General features: G+C 36.5%; 1 protein-coding gene across 1 annotated transcript in view; it reads right to left on the bottom strand.

Moving 5' to 3' along the window:
* The window catches only part of LOC124087158 (mucin-19-like), a 100,315-nt gene that overhangs the window by 11,165 nt on the left and 69,167 nt on the right, over positions 1–19,983 (bottom strand). Inside the window, exons 77-108 of the mRNA XM_058576334.1 lie at positions 19,323–19,397; positions 17,737–17,802; positions 17,575–17,628; positions 15,993–16,019; positions 14,245–14,286; positions 12,450–12,494; positions 12,190–12,243; positions 11,521–11,574; positions 10,737–10,790; positions 10,537–10,590; positions 10,017–10,070; positions 9,844–9,897; positions 8,772–8,816; positions 8,285–8,338; positions 7,766–7,819; positions 7,582–7,635; positions 7,057–7,110; positions 6,908–6,958; positions 5,987–6,031; positions 5,240–5,293; positions 4,637–4,669; positions 4,371–4,424; positions 3,728–3,781; positions 3,093–3,140; positions 2,645–2,698; positions 2,137–2,190; positions 1,949–1,993; positions 1,667–1,720; positions 1,475–1,525; positions 844–897; positions 308–355; positions 9–62 (exon numbers count right to left, since the gene is read on the bottom strand). Coding sequence (XP_058432317.1) covers positions 9–62; positions 308–355; positions 844–897; positions 1,475–1,525; positions 1,667–1,720; positions 1,949–1,993; positions 2,137–2,190; positions 2,645–2,698; positions 3,093–3,140; positions 3,728–3,781; positions 4,371–4,424; positions 4,637–4,669; positions 5,240–5,293; positions 5,987–6,031; positions 6,908–6,958; positions 7,057–7,110; positions 7,582–7,635; positions 7,766–7,819; positions 8,285–8,338; positions 8,772–8,816; positions 9,844–9,897; positions 10,017–10,070; positions 10,537–10,590; positions 10,737–10,790; positions 11,521–11,574; positions 12,190–12,243; positions 12,450–12,494; positions 14,245–14,286; positions 15,993–16,019; positions 17,575–17,628; positions 17,737–17,802; positions 19,323–19,397 — 1,647 coding nt within the window. The remainder of the gene's footprint in view (positions 1–8; positions 63–307; positions 356–843; positions 898–1,474; positions 1,526–1,666; positions 1,721–1,948; positions 1,994–2,136; positions 2,191–2,644; positions 2,699–3,092; positions 3,141–3,727; positions 3,782–4,370; positions 4,425–4,636; positions 4,670–5,239; positions 5,294–5,986; positions 6,032–6,907; positions 6,959–7,056; positions 7,111–7,581; positions 7,636–7,765; positions 7,820–8,284; positions 8,339–8,771; positions 8,817–9,843; positions 9,898–10,016; positions 10,071–10,536; positions 10,591–10,736; positions 10,791–11,520; positions 11,575–12,189; positions 12,244–12,449; positions 12,495–14,244; positions 14,287–15,992; positions 16,020–17,574; positions 17,629–17,736; positions 17,803–19,322; positions 19,398–19,983) is intronic.

Here is a 19,983-nt window from a genome sequence, read left to right as displayed (position 1 = left end):
TGATTTACCTGTGTTGGAACTTTCAGATGGAATTGTTGTGCCAGAGACCACTTCAGTGGTACCTAAAGTAGAAGAAAGGGAGAGGAGGAAAATCAATTTGGTTTACACTTACCATTCCAAGAATGTGACCAACAATGACTGACTCAAAAGCAATAGAAGGCCTTTTTTGGGCTCACCTGTGATGCAAAGTACGTTCTGCATTTTTAAATTCAAAGTTACAATGAACACATTAAAACGGGGTCTACTCCCAGGGTCTTACTTCCCTGGGGTTAAATGTTAGAGGTCTCAGGGTCTTCCCTACATTTACCTGTTTCACTTGCAGAGCTTGGGGTCTTAGAGATGCCAGTGGTAGCTCCTAATGACAAAAATATTTGTGTCAATGCATTCAGCAATATTCAATGAATAAACTTATAACACCAAGAGTTATTCCCATCACCTCTGCTCCTCTAATAGAACTCGATGGATATGGATTGCCGCCATTTGGGACTTGGTAATAGCTTGAATGTCAAAAGGGAAAATCTTTCTGGACTCTGAACCTCTTCAAAATTATAGTTTATGATCTGCCCCCAAAAGAAATGATATAATTTTCACAAGCTTCATCTAACAAATGTATCCGTGAAAAGGCTAAGGCCAAATATAAATCAGTGGGATCTCAAGAGTTGCCAATTCTATTTTCATTGGTTATGCTTCCTTCTACAGGAGTTGTACCTTTGTGAGAGTCAACAGGAAGAAAGTAGGGAGGGCTAATGGAAGGTGATAAAAAGCTATAGTGCAATACTTGCTCCAGAGCCAGCCTCCAAAAATAAATATGGCACCTGTTCCTCAATAACATTCCTGACTAACCTGTGTTGGAATTTCCAGGTGAGGTGTTGCTGCCAGAGACCGCTCCAGTAGTACCTAAATGTAAAATGGAAGGGCATCATTATGTCAATTTCATTCCTATCAGAAGTATGTATGCTAGAATAGGAGGGAAAAATTATGGAAGCTTTTATTATAGGGAAAGACCATTCTCAGGGAATGGTTGTTCCAAAGTTGTTTTGAGTTTTTTGCCTAAAGCTTCATTATCAAAATGAACTTGGTTGGTGGAAGATGCAGTAGGGGTGGTCTCTGTGTTAGGGAAATAAAGTAATCTTTCTTTCCTCTTCTGGCTGTATACCAATTCCTTGGCTACCAAAACTACTTTCAGTAGAAGCAGCAGCAAAGCAGGAATTGATTACCTATGGAGTTTGGGTATATTTGGGTAATATACTGCTGTTATAGAAATTTTAGCATTCTAGAAAAGTTGAGACAAGAAATATTAATGAGCAAGTTAGTTAATATCTCTGAGCCATAGGTTTTCTCATCTGTAAAATCTGACAAGAATCATATTCACCTCACAGTCAAATAACAATGGTGTAGAATAGTTGCAACTTGTGTATAATTTTGTTGGGCATCACTGTTGAAAGTGGAGAGGTTAAGAAGCTTTTATAATCACCTGTATTCTTTCCAATTCCTGTGGTTTGACTGACTCCTGAGGATGTTGTAACTTATAAGAGAGAAGAAAGGTAGAAAAATATAAAGTGACAAGGCTTTAGTATTTAGAGGAAAGAATATACTTTTCTTGAGAGCTATACTATGAGAGACACAGGTCATCCTGTGGGAGATTCTTGATAATTTGTTGGCTCACCTGTATTTGAACTCCCAGGTGCCAGTGTGGTGCCAGAAGCTGTCTTCGTGGGTTCTGCAACAAGAAAGAAAATGGCAAGTTTTTCTCAAGTTGGGGAGAGACTTATGTGGGAGGAAACTGGTTAATCTGGTAAGGTTTTTCAACTGGGAGTGAATTAGTTGTTTGCTCATGCATAGCTTTTTAACAAGTCAAAGAAATATACTAATTTCTTAACACTGGGACCCACCTTTTCTGGAATTTAATGGCAGTAAAACAAGTGGCCCCTTTTCCTGCCATATTTACCTAGTGTGCTTCCAGTTCCTTGGTTTACTGTTTCTTTGGTAGCTCCTAAAAAGATGAATGTGGGAAAACTTTTCAATGTAAAGGTAGACTTGAGTTATAACCTCCACATATTTTAGTCACTATGTGCTTAGTGAAGAATCTCCCATCATGGGGTAAATTTTTTGTGTTCAACTTGGGTTTCTATTTACCTGAAATAGTACTCTTTGAGCCTGTATTTCCTTTAGGTGATACTGTGGTGACACCTGAGAGTACAAATGGAAAAAGAAAAATTTCCACATAATTATTTCCACTCACATTTTCAGAGATCTACTTATGTCAGGCTGGGCCATTTCTGCAAAGACTTCAAAAAATCAAGTGACAAAAGAAAGCATCGCTGATGTTAGATGAGAGTTCCTAAAAATAACTCTTCCCCATGAAATTATTTCACCAAGAAGTAAAGCATAATTCTAATTTATCACCGAAAAATCACACACACACACATCATTAATTCTCATCTGTTTTCCATCTTAACAAAGTGGTTCTACTGACTCCTGTGGAAGCTGTGGCTTCTGGAAGACAGAAGAAATGGGAAATGATAAGAATTTAGGAAGATAGGAAACTGTATTGTTATGCTCTTACATGAGAAAAGCAATGCAAAAGATATTTCTGTGACCTTATTTCCAAAAAGGGAAGTTTCTTCTTGCCTTGTTAACCTACCTGTACTAGAACTTCCAGGTGCAACAGATGTGCTTAAGGTCACACCAGTAGTGCCTGAAACAAAAAGGCCATAAAATCAACATAAGAATCATCTGCATTCAGGTAACCTTTTAATAAATGTTTCCTGGGCTGCATCATCCTGCAGTCCTGCCCTGGACAGCTCTGGGAGACACCGGTGTTCTCTTAGAACACTTTGTCTATGTGGCGGTTCTATGGGCATGTCCTTTCACTGATCTTTCTGCTCCTGGATTCAATCATGTATTTTGCCTGCATATCAATTATTCAATTTTTCCAGTAAATATTTACTGAGTCCTGTTTAGTACTAGGCATCAGTGAACAAAATAAAAAAATAATTTTCTCAGGAACACCATCTTAGAGTAGGCTTGCTTAGCATATATAAGATACAATCCTCAAATGGGAGACAGAAGAATTTGTTTAACAAATTTACCTCTTTGACTTCCAGTGACTTGTTTGTCTGATGCTCCAGAGGTGGTTTCTGATGATTGAAAGAAAATGATTCAAGCATGTTTTGACCTTTAATCAGTGGACCGACCCTTAAGCAACATATTTATAGTTTAAGAAGTCAAATGGGAGGCAATCAATTTTTTATTTCACTTTAAGTCTCCTGATTATCTGAGTCTGGACCTTCTAGACTAGCATTCACTCTTGCTAATACTGCAAAATAATACCTATAATTTCCAATGGGTTAACTGTCCAGCAAATCACTTCTGCTACCCTCTTCAGAAACCTATACCATAAGGCCAGGCACTGAAAATGACTAGTACAGAAACTGTCTTAGTGGTGTGTGTGTCAGCAGCATGGTTGGCCTGAGTATGGGCTGGGGCACCTGCCCTTCCTGTAAAACAGCTTTCACATCCAGAAGCAAATTCCTGAATGTTTTTGATGATAGTGCTAACATCTGGGACCTCTAGTTCTCACTGATTTCATCACAGTAGCAATGATGGTTTCTAAGTAAGCTTTGGCCTCTGGAGGAGGAAATGAAGAAGGCAGAAAGCACATTTGGGGATGCATACTTCTCCTTGAGGTTAAATAATTGTTACTATTTTGAAAATATTTGTTTACCTGTAATGGAAGTCTCAGGTGCAACAGTTGTGTCAGAGACTACACCACTGGTACCTGGAATCACAAGGAAGAAAAGATTATCATTTCCTTTATATTTTTTAATATATACTTTTAAGGCCTATTCTAGGATTCCTCATACAATTTCCAACAAGTGCATTTTTTTTTCCACAAATGTAGGAGAGGTGCAAAAATCTAAGCTCTCAAGAGATGTCTCCTTATTCTGAAGTTTGGGAAATATTTGTAATTTTTCATGCTTTCATGTTTGATTATCGGAAACTTGATCCCCACATACAGAGTTCTTGACTATTGAAGAAAAGATAATACGTTGAATGTTAATGTAAGGATTTGGGAACAACACTGATATTCTGAAATAATAAAAACAAAAGTTCCCTTAGGTTGAAATAAATACAGAATGATTTCTACCTTTAAAATTGTTAGAAGGAATTTACTAACTACCTATTTTTACCTGGGACTGTTATTGCTTTGCTAATTCCTAAGATAGTTGTGGCCTCTGAAAAAGGGAGGAAATAGTAGTGAGGACAAAGATTTGAAGTATCTGAGAAAGTATGATAGGATCAACTGGTCAGACAACTTACTGAGAAGCCCTACCCAAACAGTGGTCCTTCCCAGCTTGTTGACTTACCCGAGTTGGAGCTCTCATGAGCAACTGTTGTAGCAGAGGTTACTAGAGCAGTGCCTAAATAGGGAAAAGAGAGAACAAGGTGACATTCTCCTATGCCTTGGAAGAGCAAAAGATACTTCCTGTACTCATAACTGACATGAGGAAACATCTTCCATGTCCACAAGCTGCTTTTTCAAGACCAAGGGTAATGTAGTGACTAACATCCCTACTGATTATTTCTTTTTCCCAAGCATGAGGGTTACATCAAAGGCATTTCCCATGTTTACCTGTCTTACTTCCTGGTGCTTTGGTGGTGGCTCCTAATTAAAAAAAAAAAAAAATGGTAAGAAAATATATTTTAAATTTTAATTTTGTCTTTTTCTTTATAAACAATAGTATATATGTCATTTCTGGATTTTTTTCCAGTGCTGAGGATCAAACCATTGGCTTTACATGACTGAGCTATACCCCTAGCTGAATTTTTATCTTTATGATAACCGAATGATCTCTATGCTGAATAGAAGTCAGTAATGCTATATAGATAAAGCTCTTTTTAAAGGGGAAACCATTTCAGAGCCAGGACTATTGTAAATCTTCTTTCCAGTGATCTAGAACCCTGATGAGGTTAGTCTCCAAGAAAGTAAAGACTTTTAGTTATCTGTGCCCAAGTAGGTCCAAATTAAAAAAGAAATCCTGGTTCCCTTGAAATATAACAGCCTTAAAAAACTCTTCTCCATGTTAAAGAAATTTTCTGTCCTATGTCTGTACATTTTCTGTAATTTAAAATTATTAAAAAGATTTTAAAAAATATTAATACCAGCTTTCTCTAATAAATCTATCAACCTGGCATCACACAACAGCAAAATTAATGAAAACCCCATGATCTTCACCTGACTTTATTTCTGCTCCAGTGATGTCACTTCTTCCAGAGAAAGTTGTGATCTCTTGAAAAAGTAGAGAATGCCAAATAAACTAGGTATTGAGGAAGAGGAATGAGCTAAGGTGATATGAGCACAATTGAAAATTCCTTGTCATAGGTGAAGTCAGAAAATGAAGCCCTTTTGATTGTAAAAGTGATGTCAAAACTCAATGCACAAGTTTAATTGTCTAAAATTGAGGATTAAATATTTTTGACTTAATAAAAATGTCTTTCAACAAATCATAACCAAAAGCAAATTGATAATTTTTCCAATTTGAGGTATTTCTGCATAGGATTTGATAGAAGGAATACTAAATGCTTTTCTTTAATGTTTCCCCAATTGGTTTCCTGTTGGTACAATAGATAAGTACACAAAAAAGATTAATAAGTGAGCTGAAAACTTTGAATATCAGAGCAAGTAAATTTTTATATATACACATGAATGTATACTGGTTCCACAGGGTGTCTCCCACTCTCTCTCACACAAGCACCCATACTGAAAACTGTAGAATTCAGCTAAATGCTGCTGATTGAGAGTTGTAGCACCTGCAGAGAAACTATCATCAGATTTGGAGCAGTCAAGTTTAATGCTTAGATTTTTCAAACTTATTTTGATTCACTTGAAGCAGCTCTAAGTATAATACAAACTCCCTTAAGGATTAAGTTTAGAGAGTCCTAATGCCAATGATCTCAAGTCACGGGGCCATTGTATTCTCACCGGTTTTGAAACCAGTTCCAGTCTCTTCCGTAGATGTTGTAGACTCTGAGGGAAGAAGTAAGAGAATGATAAATCTGGGACTGTGGAACACTAGGAGGAGCTAGTGCCATTTTATCATAGCAGCCCTAAAGGAAGTATCATGGCATCTGAGGTTCAATAAAAGGCATTTTCTTCTTGTTAACCTGTGTTAAAATTGCAGGTATAATCTTTTTTTTTTTTTTTCAGAAAATTTTCCAGTGATACTTAAAATTTAAAAAAAAAGTAAACCATAAGGCATCACTTCTCCAATTAATCTTGGGAGCATCTGTGTGGCCTTAAAGCACTGGATGCCCTTTCCTCAGAACAGTTTCTCTCAAAAAATAATGGAAAATAAACAACTGCCTAGTGTTCCATTCCCCAGGCCACCTGAGGGTAGATACACTGCTACTGGGTTTCCCTTTTACTATGCAGCAGGGGGAAGGATAGGACTTTAGATCACTGTTTCAGTTCCAGGGATATATACCCTTAGAATGACAGAGGGAGAAAATAAAGTATGGTTTTAATATTTGTAAGGGGATTCTAATAGTTCCTTTGTGAAGCATTCTAGTAAGAAAAAATAGAAAACACAGAATAAGTGGAAAAAAATGACAATGTGAAAAACTATGGAAGAATAGTTAAATAGATGAGGACTGGAAGTCAAAGGAATATATACAACATGCTCTTCTTTTTTTCAAAAGAAAAAGTCTCTAAGCCAGGATCCTGAGGACAGCCTGGCAGACACTCCCCAGGCCATGGAATTCCCGGGCAGAATAACTGCTCAAATTGTTAGGGCATAATGTGGCCCCAGAGAGAATGCTGGCCCCTCCGGCATACTATTCATTCACTACAACAACCCAAATACAGATATGAGGAGAGCCCTAGACCTCAACCTGAAAAGCTTACCAAACAGATCTGCTCGAGTGGTCCTGTGGTCTCCTGCAAAAGTTGTGGCCTCTGAGAGAAAAAACAATGGAAGTTATAAAGACTGCACAGAATGTAATGGGGGTCTAATAGAATGCATTGACCAAAAGGTTACGTTCAGGATTCCTGACCTGTGTTGGCACTTCCAGGTTCCAGAGTTTTGCCAGAGATTCCCTCTGTAGTGACTACAATAAGAAGAGCATTGTGGTTATTTGGTCTAATCATGATCCTTCATAAAATGGGTATAAATTCTTGAAACAAAACTTTGTTTCTTCAAATATAGCAATATAGTTTTATATTTGAGCTTTATATATTTAAGATGTAATTATACTTTTATACACTATTCCCTTCCAAGTTTAGAGAGAAAGTCCTCCGCTACCAGTTCCTTTTGTATAGTTTAGTTATAGGGAGGTGAATTTGGACCCAAATCATATTCATACATGTCAGGAAATGGGCCCTATGATCCCCTTATGAACGGTCCTGAACAAAAGACATGAGAAGGAAATGTTAAACATTTCTGAGCTGTATTTATTGATATCAAATGTTGGGCTGATATTTTTAATATGGCAAATGGAAATTTCAGGATATTTGTATGTTTCAGGCAAGACTATTAGAACATCATTAGAAAGTATAGTTTGTGCCTCAACAGAGCTCACCTGTGATTAGTTCCTCTCTTGGTGTTTCACCTTCTCCTACAGAAGTTGTAGCTTCTAAGAAGGGGTAAAACAAGAGATAGATAATTGGGAAGCCATGGTAGTTCTCCCACAGAGGGGAACATGGAAGGAAAAACCTCATTGAAGAGGGACTTGTGGAAGATTCTCTGGCACCTTAATGACTTACCTGTGTTGGAACTGCTAGGGGCTACAGTTGTATCAGGGGTTACCTCAGTGGTGGCTGTAAAACAAAGGGTCTAAAATCATCACAGTGGTTCACTGTGTTTGTCTCCGTAAAACCTTTTTCTAGAAAGAAGCTTGGTATAGCATTTTCAAAGAGCTCTTTCCTTGCTTCCCAGTCAGATGAGAACTCTGTGCATCTCCTATGACCCATATCATTAAAGCAATCAAAATAGGTAAATCTTCCTCCAAGGAATAGAGTATGCTTTAGCTCCCCTAATACCTTTGTGATACATATATTATGGAAGACACCCTTCATTCCAACTATACAACCAGCCAAGCTTGAGAAAGATACAGGTTTGAGGCTAGATGCTGGTACTAAGACCTTTTTCAGAATATGTTCTGTATAAGAAAATACCTAATGTAACTGAGAACCATTCTGCAGAAAAGTATATCTCCAAACAAGTGAGCGTATGGAGAGTCATAATTCATACTAATCCCCATACAGTAGTGTGTTCAGCTTCACCTGCTCTGGATCCATTTTCAGAAGTACTGCTGCTTTCTGTTGAAGTTATTGCCTCTAAGGGAGGAAATAATGAAAATGGTAAAGTTTGGGAATTTGGGATCCTGAGATATATAAGTATAATTATTATCATCTGAGCAGGTCTACTAACTATGTTATAAAGTTAAATAAATATGATATCCTTCTCATTAACCAACTTGTGTAGAAACTTACAAATATAAGGACTGGCCTAGAGAACTTCCCTATAGTACCCAACACACACACACACACAAATAAATGGATCACCATAGCATTAAATTCTTGATCAGTATCATAAGTAGCTACATGAGCTGATACCATGGGAAGACCTTTCCTGAGAAGGTCTGCCTCTGAGGGAAGGGACACACGAATAACGATTTTATTTCCTAGCCCACCCATCGACCACTGTTACTCTCCAGGCTCTCTTCGTACAGCCCACTAAACATGGAAGAGTATCTCATCTCTCCCTTACCTGTTTCACTTCCAGTCCCAGGTTTCCTTGATGTGACTGAGGTAGCTTAAAATAAGAAAAAAGGTAGATGATGGATTCATCTTTCTTATTTTTACTTATCTACCACTTGAAGTATTTTGATATTCTGGTATTTCAAAGAGAACTTCTGAACTCTAAAACTTTCAAATGATGATTTTATTTGTTCTATTCTGGTCTAGCTTGGAGCTCTGTGTACTACTGATGACTCCAGGTAAAATCACAGTGACATCCATTAAATAGATGGAAAAACTTTAAAACTGTACATTTTTTAACCTTATATTCTCTGCACTATTGATGTATCACTAAGCAAAATATTCAAATATCTCTTTCCTAATGTAGTTCACATTTTGCCAACTGGAGACAGCAAAGAACAATCATGCATTAGATGTTAGTAAATTCTGTGGGAGGAAAAGGCAAGTTGCATAAAGATGGGGGTCCTGATAGCCAAGGGATGACTAGCAGGTTGCTCTCCTCCCTGCTGTCCAGCAGATAGCTCTGCAAACTCTGGTTCCTGGAAATCCAGATGGATAAGGACACTGCCGCTAACCCCAAGTGAAATTATGACAGTACCGGTTGAAGTGAACAGTGTCACACTCAAACTAAATTTTTTAAGCATTTCCTTAGTGTCTTCTTTCATGGGGAAGAACAAAGATCTGTGTTTCATGTGATTTGTATTTGCAAAGGAAGGAACACAGAAAATAAACAAGCATAATATATGATAGATGGTAGCACATGATAAGTACACTATTCTGAGGAATCATAATGAGCAGAGTGGAGATAATGGGGAGTAGTGAGCAGCTTCTATAGGTTGGTGAGCCTCATCCAGGTGTCCAAAAATCTAGCTCAAATAGAACACAGTGGAAATACTGACTTGGATAACCATGTTTCTCAAGTTCCTTAGAAGAACTACCTGATGTTGTCAGATGAAGATATCATGCTTCCTGACCAGATGTAACCTTCTTTCTTTAACCCACCTCCATATTTATTTATTTACTTAAGGACACAAAACAAGGAAATGATAAGCTTTGTTAGTATTAGACCTAAGAGTTCTTACCTCTTGGCCCTTCAGATTGGCTGGTCTCACTTCCTTCTGTGGAACTTGTGGCCTCTGAAAAAAAAAAAGCATTATAAAGTCTGGAATATGGGGAAGTACATGGTTATATTACCTTAGGAACACATTACCTGATAAAGCACTTGGGGAACCTCTCACAATTGCTTTTGACTCACCTGTGTTGTGATTCCCAGGTTCCAGAGTCTTTGCAGAGACTACACTAGTAGTAGCTGTTACAGAAAAATAGTCATGGGTCATTTCCTTCTCAACATAAGGTAGCAAGCAAATATATGAATAAAAATCTATGTAATTGTTTACTATTTCAATAAACTTGGCTTTAAATGACAGAAGATGATCTTGTATGTTCTTCATATAATATTGTTCCCACCAAAAATCTACCAAAGGAATTTTTAATTATAGTATCCACTCCTGTAGAATTCAGTAACAGAGAGAGACTCTCTCTAGATCATCTGTGTAACTGTCAAATAGTTGCATGATTTCTTTCGGGGGGAGCGGGGAGGAGAGTCTGCTAAAACATCAGAAATAATGAAACTTTTAGTTCATGAACTTTAGTCAATGAACAGTGGTAATATTTTTTATAATAAGTTTGAATAGGGGAGAAGTGAGTGATCTGGATACATTTCACCAGCTTTTGAGTATTATTAGAAATGAATGTAATGGCCTATCAGTACTCACCTATGGCTGTCCCCCCCCTTGTTGCTCCGGTTCTTCCTAGAGAAGTTGTGGCTTCTGAAAGACAGAAAACAGGATAAACATTTGGAAAATATTCCAAGACCATGAAAAAATATGACATTATTTCTATAAAGAATAGCACCAGAGGAGAAATCTCATTATGGGAGGATAACTCAAGAGCTCCCTGACAACCTGAGACTCACCTGTACTGGAACTGCCAGGGGCAACAGTTGTGCCAGGAACCACCCCAGTTGTGGCTGAAACACAAAGAGGACCATGGTTACCATGGCACTCAATGTTTTGTTCCTAAAGCTCTGCCTCTAGAAAGAGGTTAAGCTTGTCTTCATCATGGCTAGTTGGTTTATTCCTGGGTTCTTCCCCGATAAGGAGCCCGATATATTTTCTCATTAACCATTGTAGTAAGAAAAACAATGAGAGTGACAATGTTCTCAACCTTCCAGGCATTCTGAGTCAGGGAGATAAGGAGGGCTTCTCCCACACACCCGTTTTACTCCCAGTGACTTGACACTCTGATGCCACAGTGGTACTTGCTGTGGCGGGACACAAAGGAAGGTTTCAATGTGCTGAGAACTCCAGACATTGTGAAGATATCTGGCTCTTCATTTATGAAGATCAAACATTTGTACAGTGCAGTTGTGTTTCTTGGGTTCTTGGAGCTCCTCTATATTTCTCAGGAATAGGAAATTTCATCACCCTTTCCCTCTCAAAAGATTGTGATATTTGTGATTCCACAACATAATTACTCAGAACAATTAATGTGTCCATCATATCTGATCATAAGAATTATAACTGTTATTCTGGACTCATATTGAAAGCTTTTCAGGAAAATTTTCAAAATTGAAAAGGAATTAGTTGACCAAAATCTTCAGTATTAGTAAATATATCTCCAGAAACTTCTCTTTGCATGCTCTCCTAGGATTGCTGTGATTCACGATAACCACAAAGACATGAGTTTCTGCCCCTCACCTGTTTTGAATCCAACTCTGGTGGTGCCAATACCTTCTGTGGAGGTTGTGGCCTCTGGAGGAGGAAGTGGTACAACACTAAGTTCTGGTGATTTGGGATAATGGAACAAGTTATTTTGTACTATTTTTATTAGAGTAGCCCTACAAAAATACATAATTTCCTGTGAATGTCTGTAGAGATGATTTCTTGTTATTTCAACTCTGTTAGACATTTCTAATTGAACAGATGTCAGAGCCTACTCCAGTGATATTTAAAAACAAGACAAAATAAATACAGCAATCTGTCCCAATCCATCATGGAAGCATAGTGGTCTTACAATGCAAGATCCTCCATGAGGATTTAATGCTCCAAATGACAAATCAAGAATGTCACACTCTCATGTCATCTCAGCTGAAAATTCATAGCTGCCTTTAAAATGAACATCTCTAGACTCTAGATGTTATGCATTTTTTACTTCTTGTTTCATGTTTCTCTGGAGTATCCAGAGTGACTGTAGAGGGAGGAAAATCGGAGATGAATATTTTTTCTAAATATCACTTGTGATACTTTGGATATTTAACATGAAATATATATCTTGGGTTCTTATAACATGCACACATAACACACGACATGCCCAAAACATTCATTTAAGAGTAAAATTCAGATTGGACTTCACTTATGTAATATTACCTGTGTTGGAAACTTCTGAAGTGCTTTTGACTTCAGGAAACACAATGGTGGTATCTGTGAAAAGAAATTTCATGAACTAGGCATAGTGAGAAATTCAACTCTGGCTACCAGGATCAGGACTCAGGAATACTGGGCTGAAGCACCCGAATGCAGGCAGATCCAGAGGGATTAACACTTGAGTTTGGCCTAGCATGGGGTGTCCTTGAGAAAACGTCATCAGTCTGAGACTATGGAACCCATAGTCTCAGAACAATGCTTACCTCCTGGCAGTTCTGTTCTAGTGGTCCCTATGCCAGTTGTGGCCCCTAAGAGATAGAGGAAGGAAAGGAGTTAAGAACTAACATAACTGAGCTACTGTATCATCTAAATGAGCCCCTCCTGGATTACTCAGTATATGGTGATTTACCTGTGATGTAATGTCCAGGTTCCCGAGTTTTACCTGAGACACTACCAGAAGTTACTAAAATAATGAAGAAATGGTACTCATGCCAAGCTTGAGCATTGCTATTTAAAATTCTATATTTCCTACCTGTATTGAGTTCCTTTGAGCTTTTTAAAAATTTTATGTGACAGCAGAATGCAATACAATTCATATTACACATATAGAACAATTTTTCATATCTCTGATAATATACAAAGTAGAATCACACCATTCATGTCTTTGTACATGTACTTAGGGTAATGATGTCCATCCCATTCCACTGTCTTTTCTACCCCCATGCTCCCTCCATGACCCTCCCTTCCCTTTGCCCTATCAAGAGTTCATCTATCTTCCCCTCCTAATCACATTATGAATCAACATCCTTATATCAGAGAAAACATTTGGCATTTGGTTTTTTGGGATTGGCTAACTTCACTTAGCATTATATTCTGCAACTCCATCCATTTACCTGCAAATGCCATAATTTTATTCTCTCTTAATGCTGAATAATATTCCATTGTGTATATATACCACATTTTCTTTATCCATTCATCTATTGAAGGGCATCTAGGTTGGTTCCACACTTTAGATATTGTGAATTGTGCTACTAAAAACATTGATGTAGCTGTGTCCATGTAGTAATGCTGTTTTTAAGACCTTTGGGTATAGACCAAGGAGTGGAATACCTGGGTCCAATGGTGGTTCCATTTCCAATTTTACAAGGAAACTCCATACTGCTTTCTATATTGGCTGCACCAGTTTTCAGAATTAATGCATATGTTTCCTATTTAGCATTTCTTTCCCATAGCAAATTTTCTGATGAAGTTCTAGACTCTTGATCTCTTTTTTTAAGCTTTAGTTCCAGGAAATAAGTTTCTCAGTGTTGTTAAATAATATTTTGTAGGAGGCCTTGGCTTCTAACTGAGCACTTTTATTGGGCCCAACAGAGTAAACCAAAGAAGAGTTTAATCACAGTAACCAGTAATGAAATTCTGGTTGGTTGCAGAAGCTTGGTAGTCATAAACAGTTGACTGGTTAAAACAGTAACAAAGTTATTTACTATTTCTTTCATTTTTCCATAAATCTTTCTGATTATGTTGTTAGAGTTCTTAGAGTCTGCTCTGGATCAGGGAGCTGATTGATTCACTAATCATGTCTTTCTTTTGTTTTGCTCAAATAAATTTTACTAAGTATATTTGGTCAAGGAACTTTTCCTTTTCACAGTACCCCTGTATCTATCTGCCTGCTAGAGACATCACTGCCTGGTACCTTTATGGATTCTCTGGGGTAGAACAAAATTTCAGGGTCCTAATTCTTGTTAACTATTATTATTCAGTAGCTGTTTGTCATTTACAAAAGTACTTAAGATGGAGGAATAAGATGGTGTGGCTACATTCTAGAAAATACTATTTACTGGGGAAAAGTGCAGTTAATGACTTTACAGCCTCAGTTGGGACTATTCCATTTCCTTGGAGGGATGTGGTAGCCTCTGAGACAGGAAAAGAAAGACATAGTTGGAAAAATGTCAAGTATTCTGGATTAGTATAGGTATGATCTGGTCTAGAAATAAAACCTAAGGAAGTATCTCCTTCAGAGAAGTCCCCAAAGAAAAAATCCACCCAGCTTTTCATCACCTGTGTTCAAACTTCCAGGGGCAAGAGTTGTGCCAGTAACACCTGAAACAAGAGCCCAGTGGTCACTTCAGTGAATCATTCCATGTATGTTCTACATTCCATGTATGTTTTCCTTTGTTACAACAGATAGCCTTTTGGAAGCACTTTGCAGATACATAATCCTCTGAGTTTTTCCCTTTGGACTGTTCCATCCCCCAAACATATAGAGTGACTTTGTCAGGAGATACAGAAAAGGACATCTAGAACAAAGATTAAAGATGATTTTCTCTCACGTTTACCTGGTTTATTATCAGGCTTATTCTTAGTTCCTTAGCTCTCTGCTTCAAAAGGGATGTTGCATGTGCTGACTACCAGAGAAAGTGGGAAGCCATTGAGTATTACTCCTGGTTGGTGGAATCAAGGAATCTGAACAAGATCTTTACCATTGGTTGGGATTTGTCTGTTAGAAATCTAGGAAAAGTCACATCAAGGAGCAGCAAGGTTTGGGTAAATACAGAAAAATGTTGCATAAATATAGAATAAAAATAGCTGTAAAGTTAGCCTGAATTACAAAGCTAAATTCGAGAAAATAAATTTCAAATGACTAGTTGGTTAAATAAATTCTTAGAAACTTTATAACACTATCAACAAATAATTCAGTGATGCCAAATATTGGTATGAATATGTGAAAGAACATAATGAGAAATAAGTTTGGGAAGTAGATTAGTACTCAAATGATGAACTAAGGGATTTAGAATTTATTTGAAGGACAGTGGGTAGCTACTAAAATATACTGATGTCGGGAATGACATTAGCAGAGATAATAATATAGAAACACTGAACACTACTGCACCTGACAATAGAGAAAACTTGCCTCAATACTCCAAACTAAAGGTTAGTGTGGGTATGGATGCAGTAACTCCTTCAACTAAGGAAACAGCAAATAGAAAGAATTCAGATCTTGAAATCAAGAAGACTACACTGGTTTAAAGCAGGTTGAAATCTCTGAACCTCAATTTCTTCACCATAAATTAGGAAAGATAATGCCCACATGATTCACACAAGATATTGAAACAAGGCACCCAAATGAAATTCAGATAGATTGTGTGCTTCTGATCTACAAAGTTCACTTTATTGATACATAATAGATGACTAATAGATGACGAGTGGTCTTTCAACAAAGGCAGAATCCAGTAGATCAAGTGGACAAGTATGACAGCTGAACACCTCATCAGATAAGGTTCATAATTGTAAAAAAAAAAAGACAAAACTCTGCTTTCAAGGAGCTTATATTCTAATGTAAATGCTAAAAGAACTAGGAAGGCATAATAATTAAGAAAAAGTGAGATGTTCTGAAGAATGAACTTCTATTGCTTATCTTTTAAAACTATTAAGTTTAATAAGAGACATTAGAAGGCAGTAAAGGTAAATAATTTTCATGATACTAAAGTGCCAAGGTGTCTAGTAGTGCTGCTCTTAAGTTAGGGGGACATTCTTGGTGTTATTTTTGTTTGAACTTGTATACTTATGAACTTGTATACTTATGTACAATAAGTATAGAATTTAATAATTATGTAAGGGAACCAATACACTTTATTATGTTTTAAGACAGAGGAACATAAAAAGCAAAAGCCCTATCTACCAAAACCTAAGTTGGTATTCTTGTTTAGTTAATACGATAAATTCAGATTTCTGTTACCATGTTTTCTATTCTAGTTAATGTGACCATTTTTCCCCAAATATACATTTATAATCTCATATTATCTCACCTTCTACTGTAGTCTGATTCGATGGCTCTAAAATTTAAAAACAAAAATATATTTACAAATGTCCATTTTTATCTAATTAAATTCAAAATGATCAATTTATGTATGAGGGAAATACAGAAAAATTTATTATAATCTGTTAAGAATGTCATATTCCCTTATATACTTTCAACATTTCAGTTGGCAGAAACTTATTTTTATGTGACTTTCATTTCAGTTTTCCTTGAATGTATATACCTGGAATATCACGAACACCTAATTGAAAGATTAGATTCACGTTTCCATTAGAAAATATACTTGAATTTTATTTTTAAAATTCATTTCAGTGCTTTAAATGTTATGTAAAATTTATAATAAAAAACATATACATTACTTCTCTAGTAGAGTATCTTAGAAATTTAAGTAGGAATGAGAGATCTTTGAGGGAGATAAACTACAAAGTGTTTTAAAGAATCATCTATGATTAGAAATTATCAAACTGAAAACAAATAATTGCTTTTTTCCCCAGGTAAAATGCTTGCACACATTTAAATTTTGTTTCAATTCAGCTAAACATTAAATCTTGAATTTAGAAAATGCTAAAAGTGATGAAATACATACTGTTCCCCAATAGTCACTCACTTGTAGCTATGGCATTGTATTAAGATGACCAATATATAATAAATATCATGCCAATTCATTTACATTGATATAAATATGGCTTGAATAAGGAATCATTATTAATCTAGTTTGAAGTAAATGATCAAATTATTATTTTCTAGAGATCAGTTAGCAATAAGATCAAATTACCTAAGTGGACTTAATAACAGTAGTTATAATAAATACAGAATAACTCTTGGCTAGGAAAATGTGTGAGCAATCTATTCCTTAAACTAATAATGAAAAATTTAGTCCCTAAAGCCTACCTTCTATTTGATACAAATTGAGAAATGACTATGATACTGAGTATATTATTATTCTACAAGTTTAGATAATTACTGAAGACTTGCAAAAATAATTTAGTCCATTTATTTAGTGTTAGGAGAAACAAATTGCCCTCTAAGCATCTGCAATTTTTATGTGAGGTTGAAGTAATGTAAAAAGCTATTTTTGATTTATAAAACAATAATATTACAGTTTTGTCAAATAAAATGTTCCAAATCTTGTTTGAGAATAATAAATGTCAGTTTGTCAGCATATTTTAAAACTTAAATTTCTTTTTATTGCCTGCTTCTGAAGTTCTAATAGTTAGAAATGGGAAACATTTATGCCTTGCAATTTTAAAAGCTAGATTTATTAATGGATTATTAAAGATAATTGTGCATTTTGCTTTAGAGGATGATGGTATCACACTAAAAAGCCCAGTCTTTGGAGTTAGTACAGAAGTAAAACTATTGTTCCACCATTTTACTTGCTGTAGAACCTAAACCAAATTAGGCGATGTCTTTGGTAAGTTCCTCATGAGAAAAATTAGGTAACAATTTATATTCAAAGAATTAAATGAGGTAATGTCATCAAGGCCATAGGTTATTTAACTAATTAGAATTAGCCAATGAGCATGAAAACAAGTAAAAAAAAATACATCTGACATCCCCTACTGACTTACCAATAGTGGTACTTCCTAGTGCAATTGTTGAGTGAGGGAAATTTCCTGTGGAACCTGAGATTCAGAGTGGAAAGAGGTAAGCAGCACTCTTATTTTACTACAACACCACCCAGATATTTAGAAACAGAACCACCCTGAATGGAGGTGCTGTGGTTCTAGTACCTGATGTGAAAGGAGTGCTTCTGCCCCTCACACCTGTAGAAGTTGTAGCCAACACTCCAGTTGTACCTGAAATTAAAACAAATTAAAAAGGATTTTAGTAGCACAGATAATTTTCATTTGGACTTCTCCTTGATATCTCAAATTGAATTCATTCAAACCTGAATTTGGGACTTTCCTACCGTAAACTGCTATTCCTTTAACACTCCCTGTTTCAATAAATGATATTATCATCCTAAAAACTGAATGGGTCAGCTTGAAAATTACTGTTAACCAAATCCTTTTGATGGTACCTCCAAATTGTGAGGGTCTTTCCATTTCCTTGCACCAGCCACCTTAGTTTATTTGAAACTAGGGTCTCTATGGTGACTCAGCAGTACCCTCCTAACAAATCTCTGCTTCTGTTCTCACCTTAAGCCATCCTTCTTCACACTGTATTCTGATTAAAAAAAAAAAAATGTGTTCCTGGAGTCACTCTTCAATCTCAGACTTGTTCCTAAGAGCTAAGGGAAGCCATCAAAAGGTCTAAGATCCTTCACTAGGCCTGCAAGGATCTCATGATCAAGTTCCTTCTTTCTTCCATCATCCACCTTTTTCCTGCTTCCTAGATGGCCATATGAGGCATCAACCATCCTGGCTGCCTTCTGCCATCAACTCTCCAACAGCCTGTGATTTCCACCTAGAACTTCATTTCCATTTTCCTCTCTGTTTAACCTCTTTATCAGACTGGGGCCTACTCATTCTTTGGGACACCAGGTGGAATGTCAATTTTTAACACACTCACCGTATTCTCAGCAATTTACCTAATTCTAATCCTACTGCTGATGTACTTCTTTTCTTATTGCTAATCTTTCTCAAGAGAAGGGACCTTATCAAACTCATTCACCTCCGTATCCACCTACCTATGATGGTACTTGGCACACAGCTGGCAAATAATAAAAATTATTAAATGAAAAAATATGAATGGGATTATTTGAGAGAATCCTATTATTATGAAAAATTTCAAACTTTGTCCTTATGTATAGTTCTGGTATGGTAGCCTTTTTAAATCACCAAATTTTCTTTTAGAGTTTGAATTTGGTGTATCTAAGGATCCTCTGGGACTGTCCTTTGGGGAACACCTTTCTCTTCTGCACTAGTTGGCATCCATTGCCACAGGAGGGAGTATGGTACAGTAGGTCTGGTGCCAGACCTCGTAGCTTCACTTCTTCCTAACTTGCACCTGCTAAACTACTCCTTGACTTCCTCATGTGAAATGTTAACAAAAGCACTTATTTCACTGGTTGGTGTGCAAATTAATTACATGTTGTATAACTTAGAATAGTGCCAGGCTGTCCGATAGTATGCAATATTGTTTTAACTTAGTTTTAAAGTTCATTTAAGATTTGTCTCCTGATGGAATCAACATTGTGAAGACAATTCCTATTCTTCTGTTATAGTCCTAAACCACATAAAAAGATAAGTCTAGGAACTAGATGATTTTGATCTAATTTTCTGATTTCCTTACTTACAGAACACCCATTACCATAATTATCAGAAAACCTCATGTTGCACTACAGTCTAGGCCAATAGTGTCCCTTCTTGCTTGCCTGATTTTCCAGGTGTGGTTCCTGTGGTTCTGCTTTCTGCTCCAGTGGTGGATCCATATGGCTCTTCAGTTGTGCCTGGTTAAGGAAGTAATTGATTATGATTTTTACATGGTTAACTTTTATAAAAATAATAAAACTTTCTGATATTTAATTGTAAATTTAAAAGTTGATGAATCTAGATCATCTCTTGATCATTTTGCCTAAAATTGAAGTCCTTGGTTAAAATACTTATTATCATAGTTTGGGTCTTAGCCACGATTCTGTTGGGCCACCACCAGAGCACCAAGCAAGCCATGTATGCTTTGTTCCTGAAGTAGTAGCCCCAGAGCTTGGTGCTCCAACTGTGCTTCTTGGGACTGGACCTGTGGTAACGCTACCCTGCCCCACAACTTCTGGTTATACCTTTTATTTTAAAGGAGCAGGATGAAAAACTTCTCAAGAAGACTGAGAAATCCATTTAAAATCATAATGTTCTGTCATCTTCCCTCTCTACCTCATCTGCTGTTGTTTAATTCTCTCCCTTGTTTGATGTGACTCTACAATTTGTATTTGGGGTAAAAATGGGAGTTCATAACTCACTTGAATCAAATGTATGAAAGATGATATGTCATGAGCTTTGTAATGTTTTGAACAACCAATAAAAAAATAAAAAATTAAAAAG

This window comes from Marmota monax, unplaced genomic scaffold, assembly GCF_021218885.2.
Source record: "Marmota monax isolate L192 unplaced genomic scaffold, Marmota_monax_Labrador192_F-V1.1 WCK01_AAM20220418_F8-fsc00012, whole genome shotgun sequence".
Classification (NCBI taxonomy): Eukaryota; Metazoa; Chordata; class Mammalia; order Rodentia; family Sciuridae; genus Marmota; species Marmota monax.
Note: the sequence above shows the minus strand (reverse complement) of the source record. Positions and strands in the feature narration are given on the sequence as shown.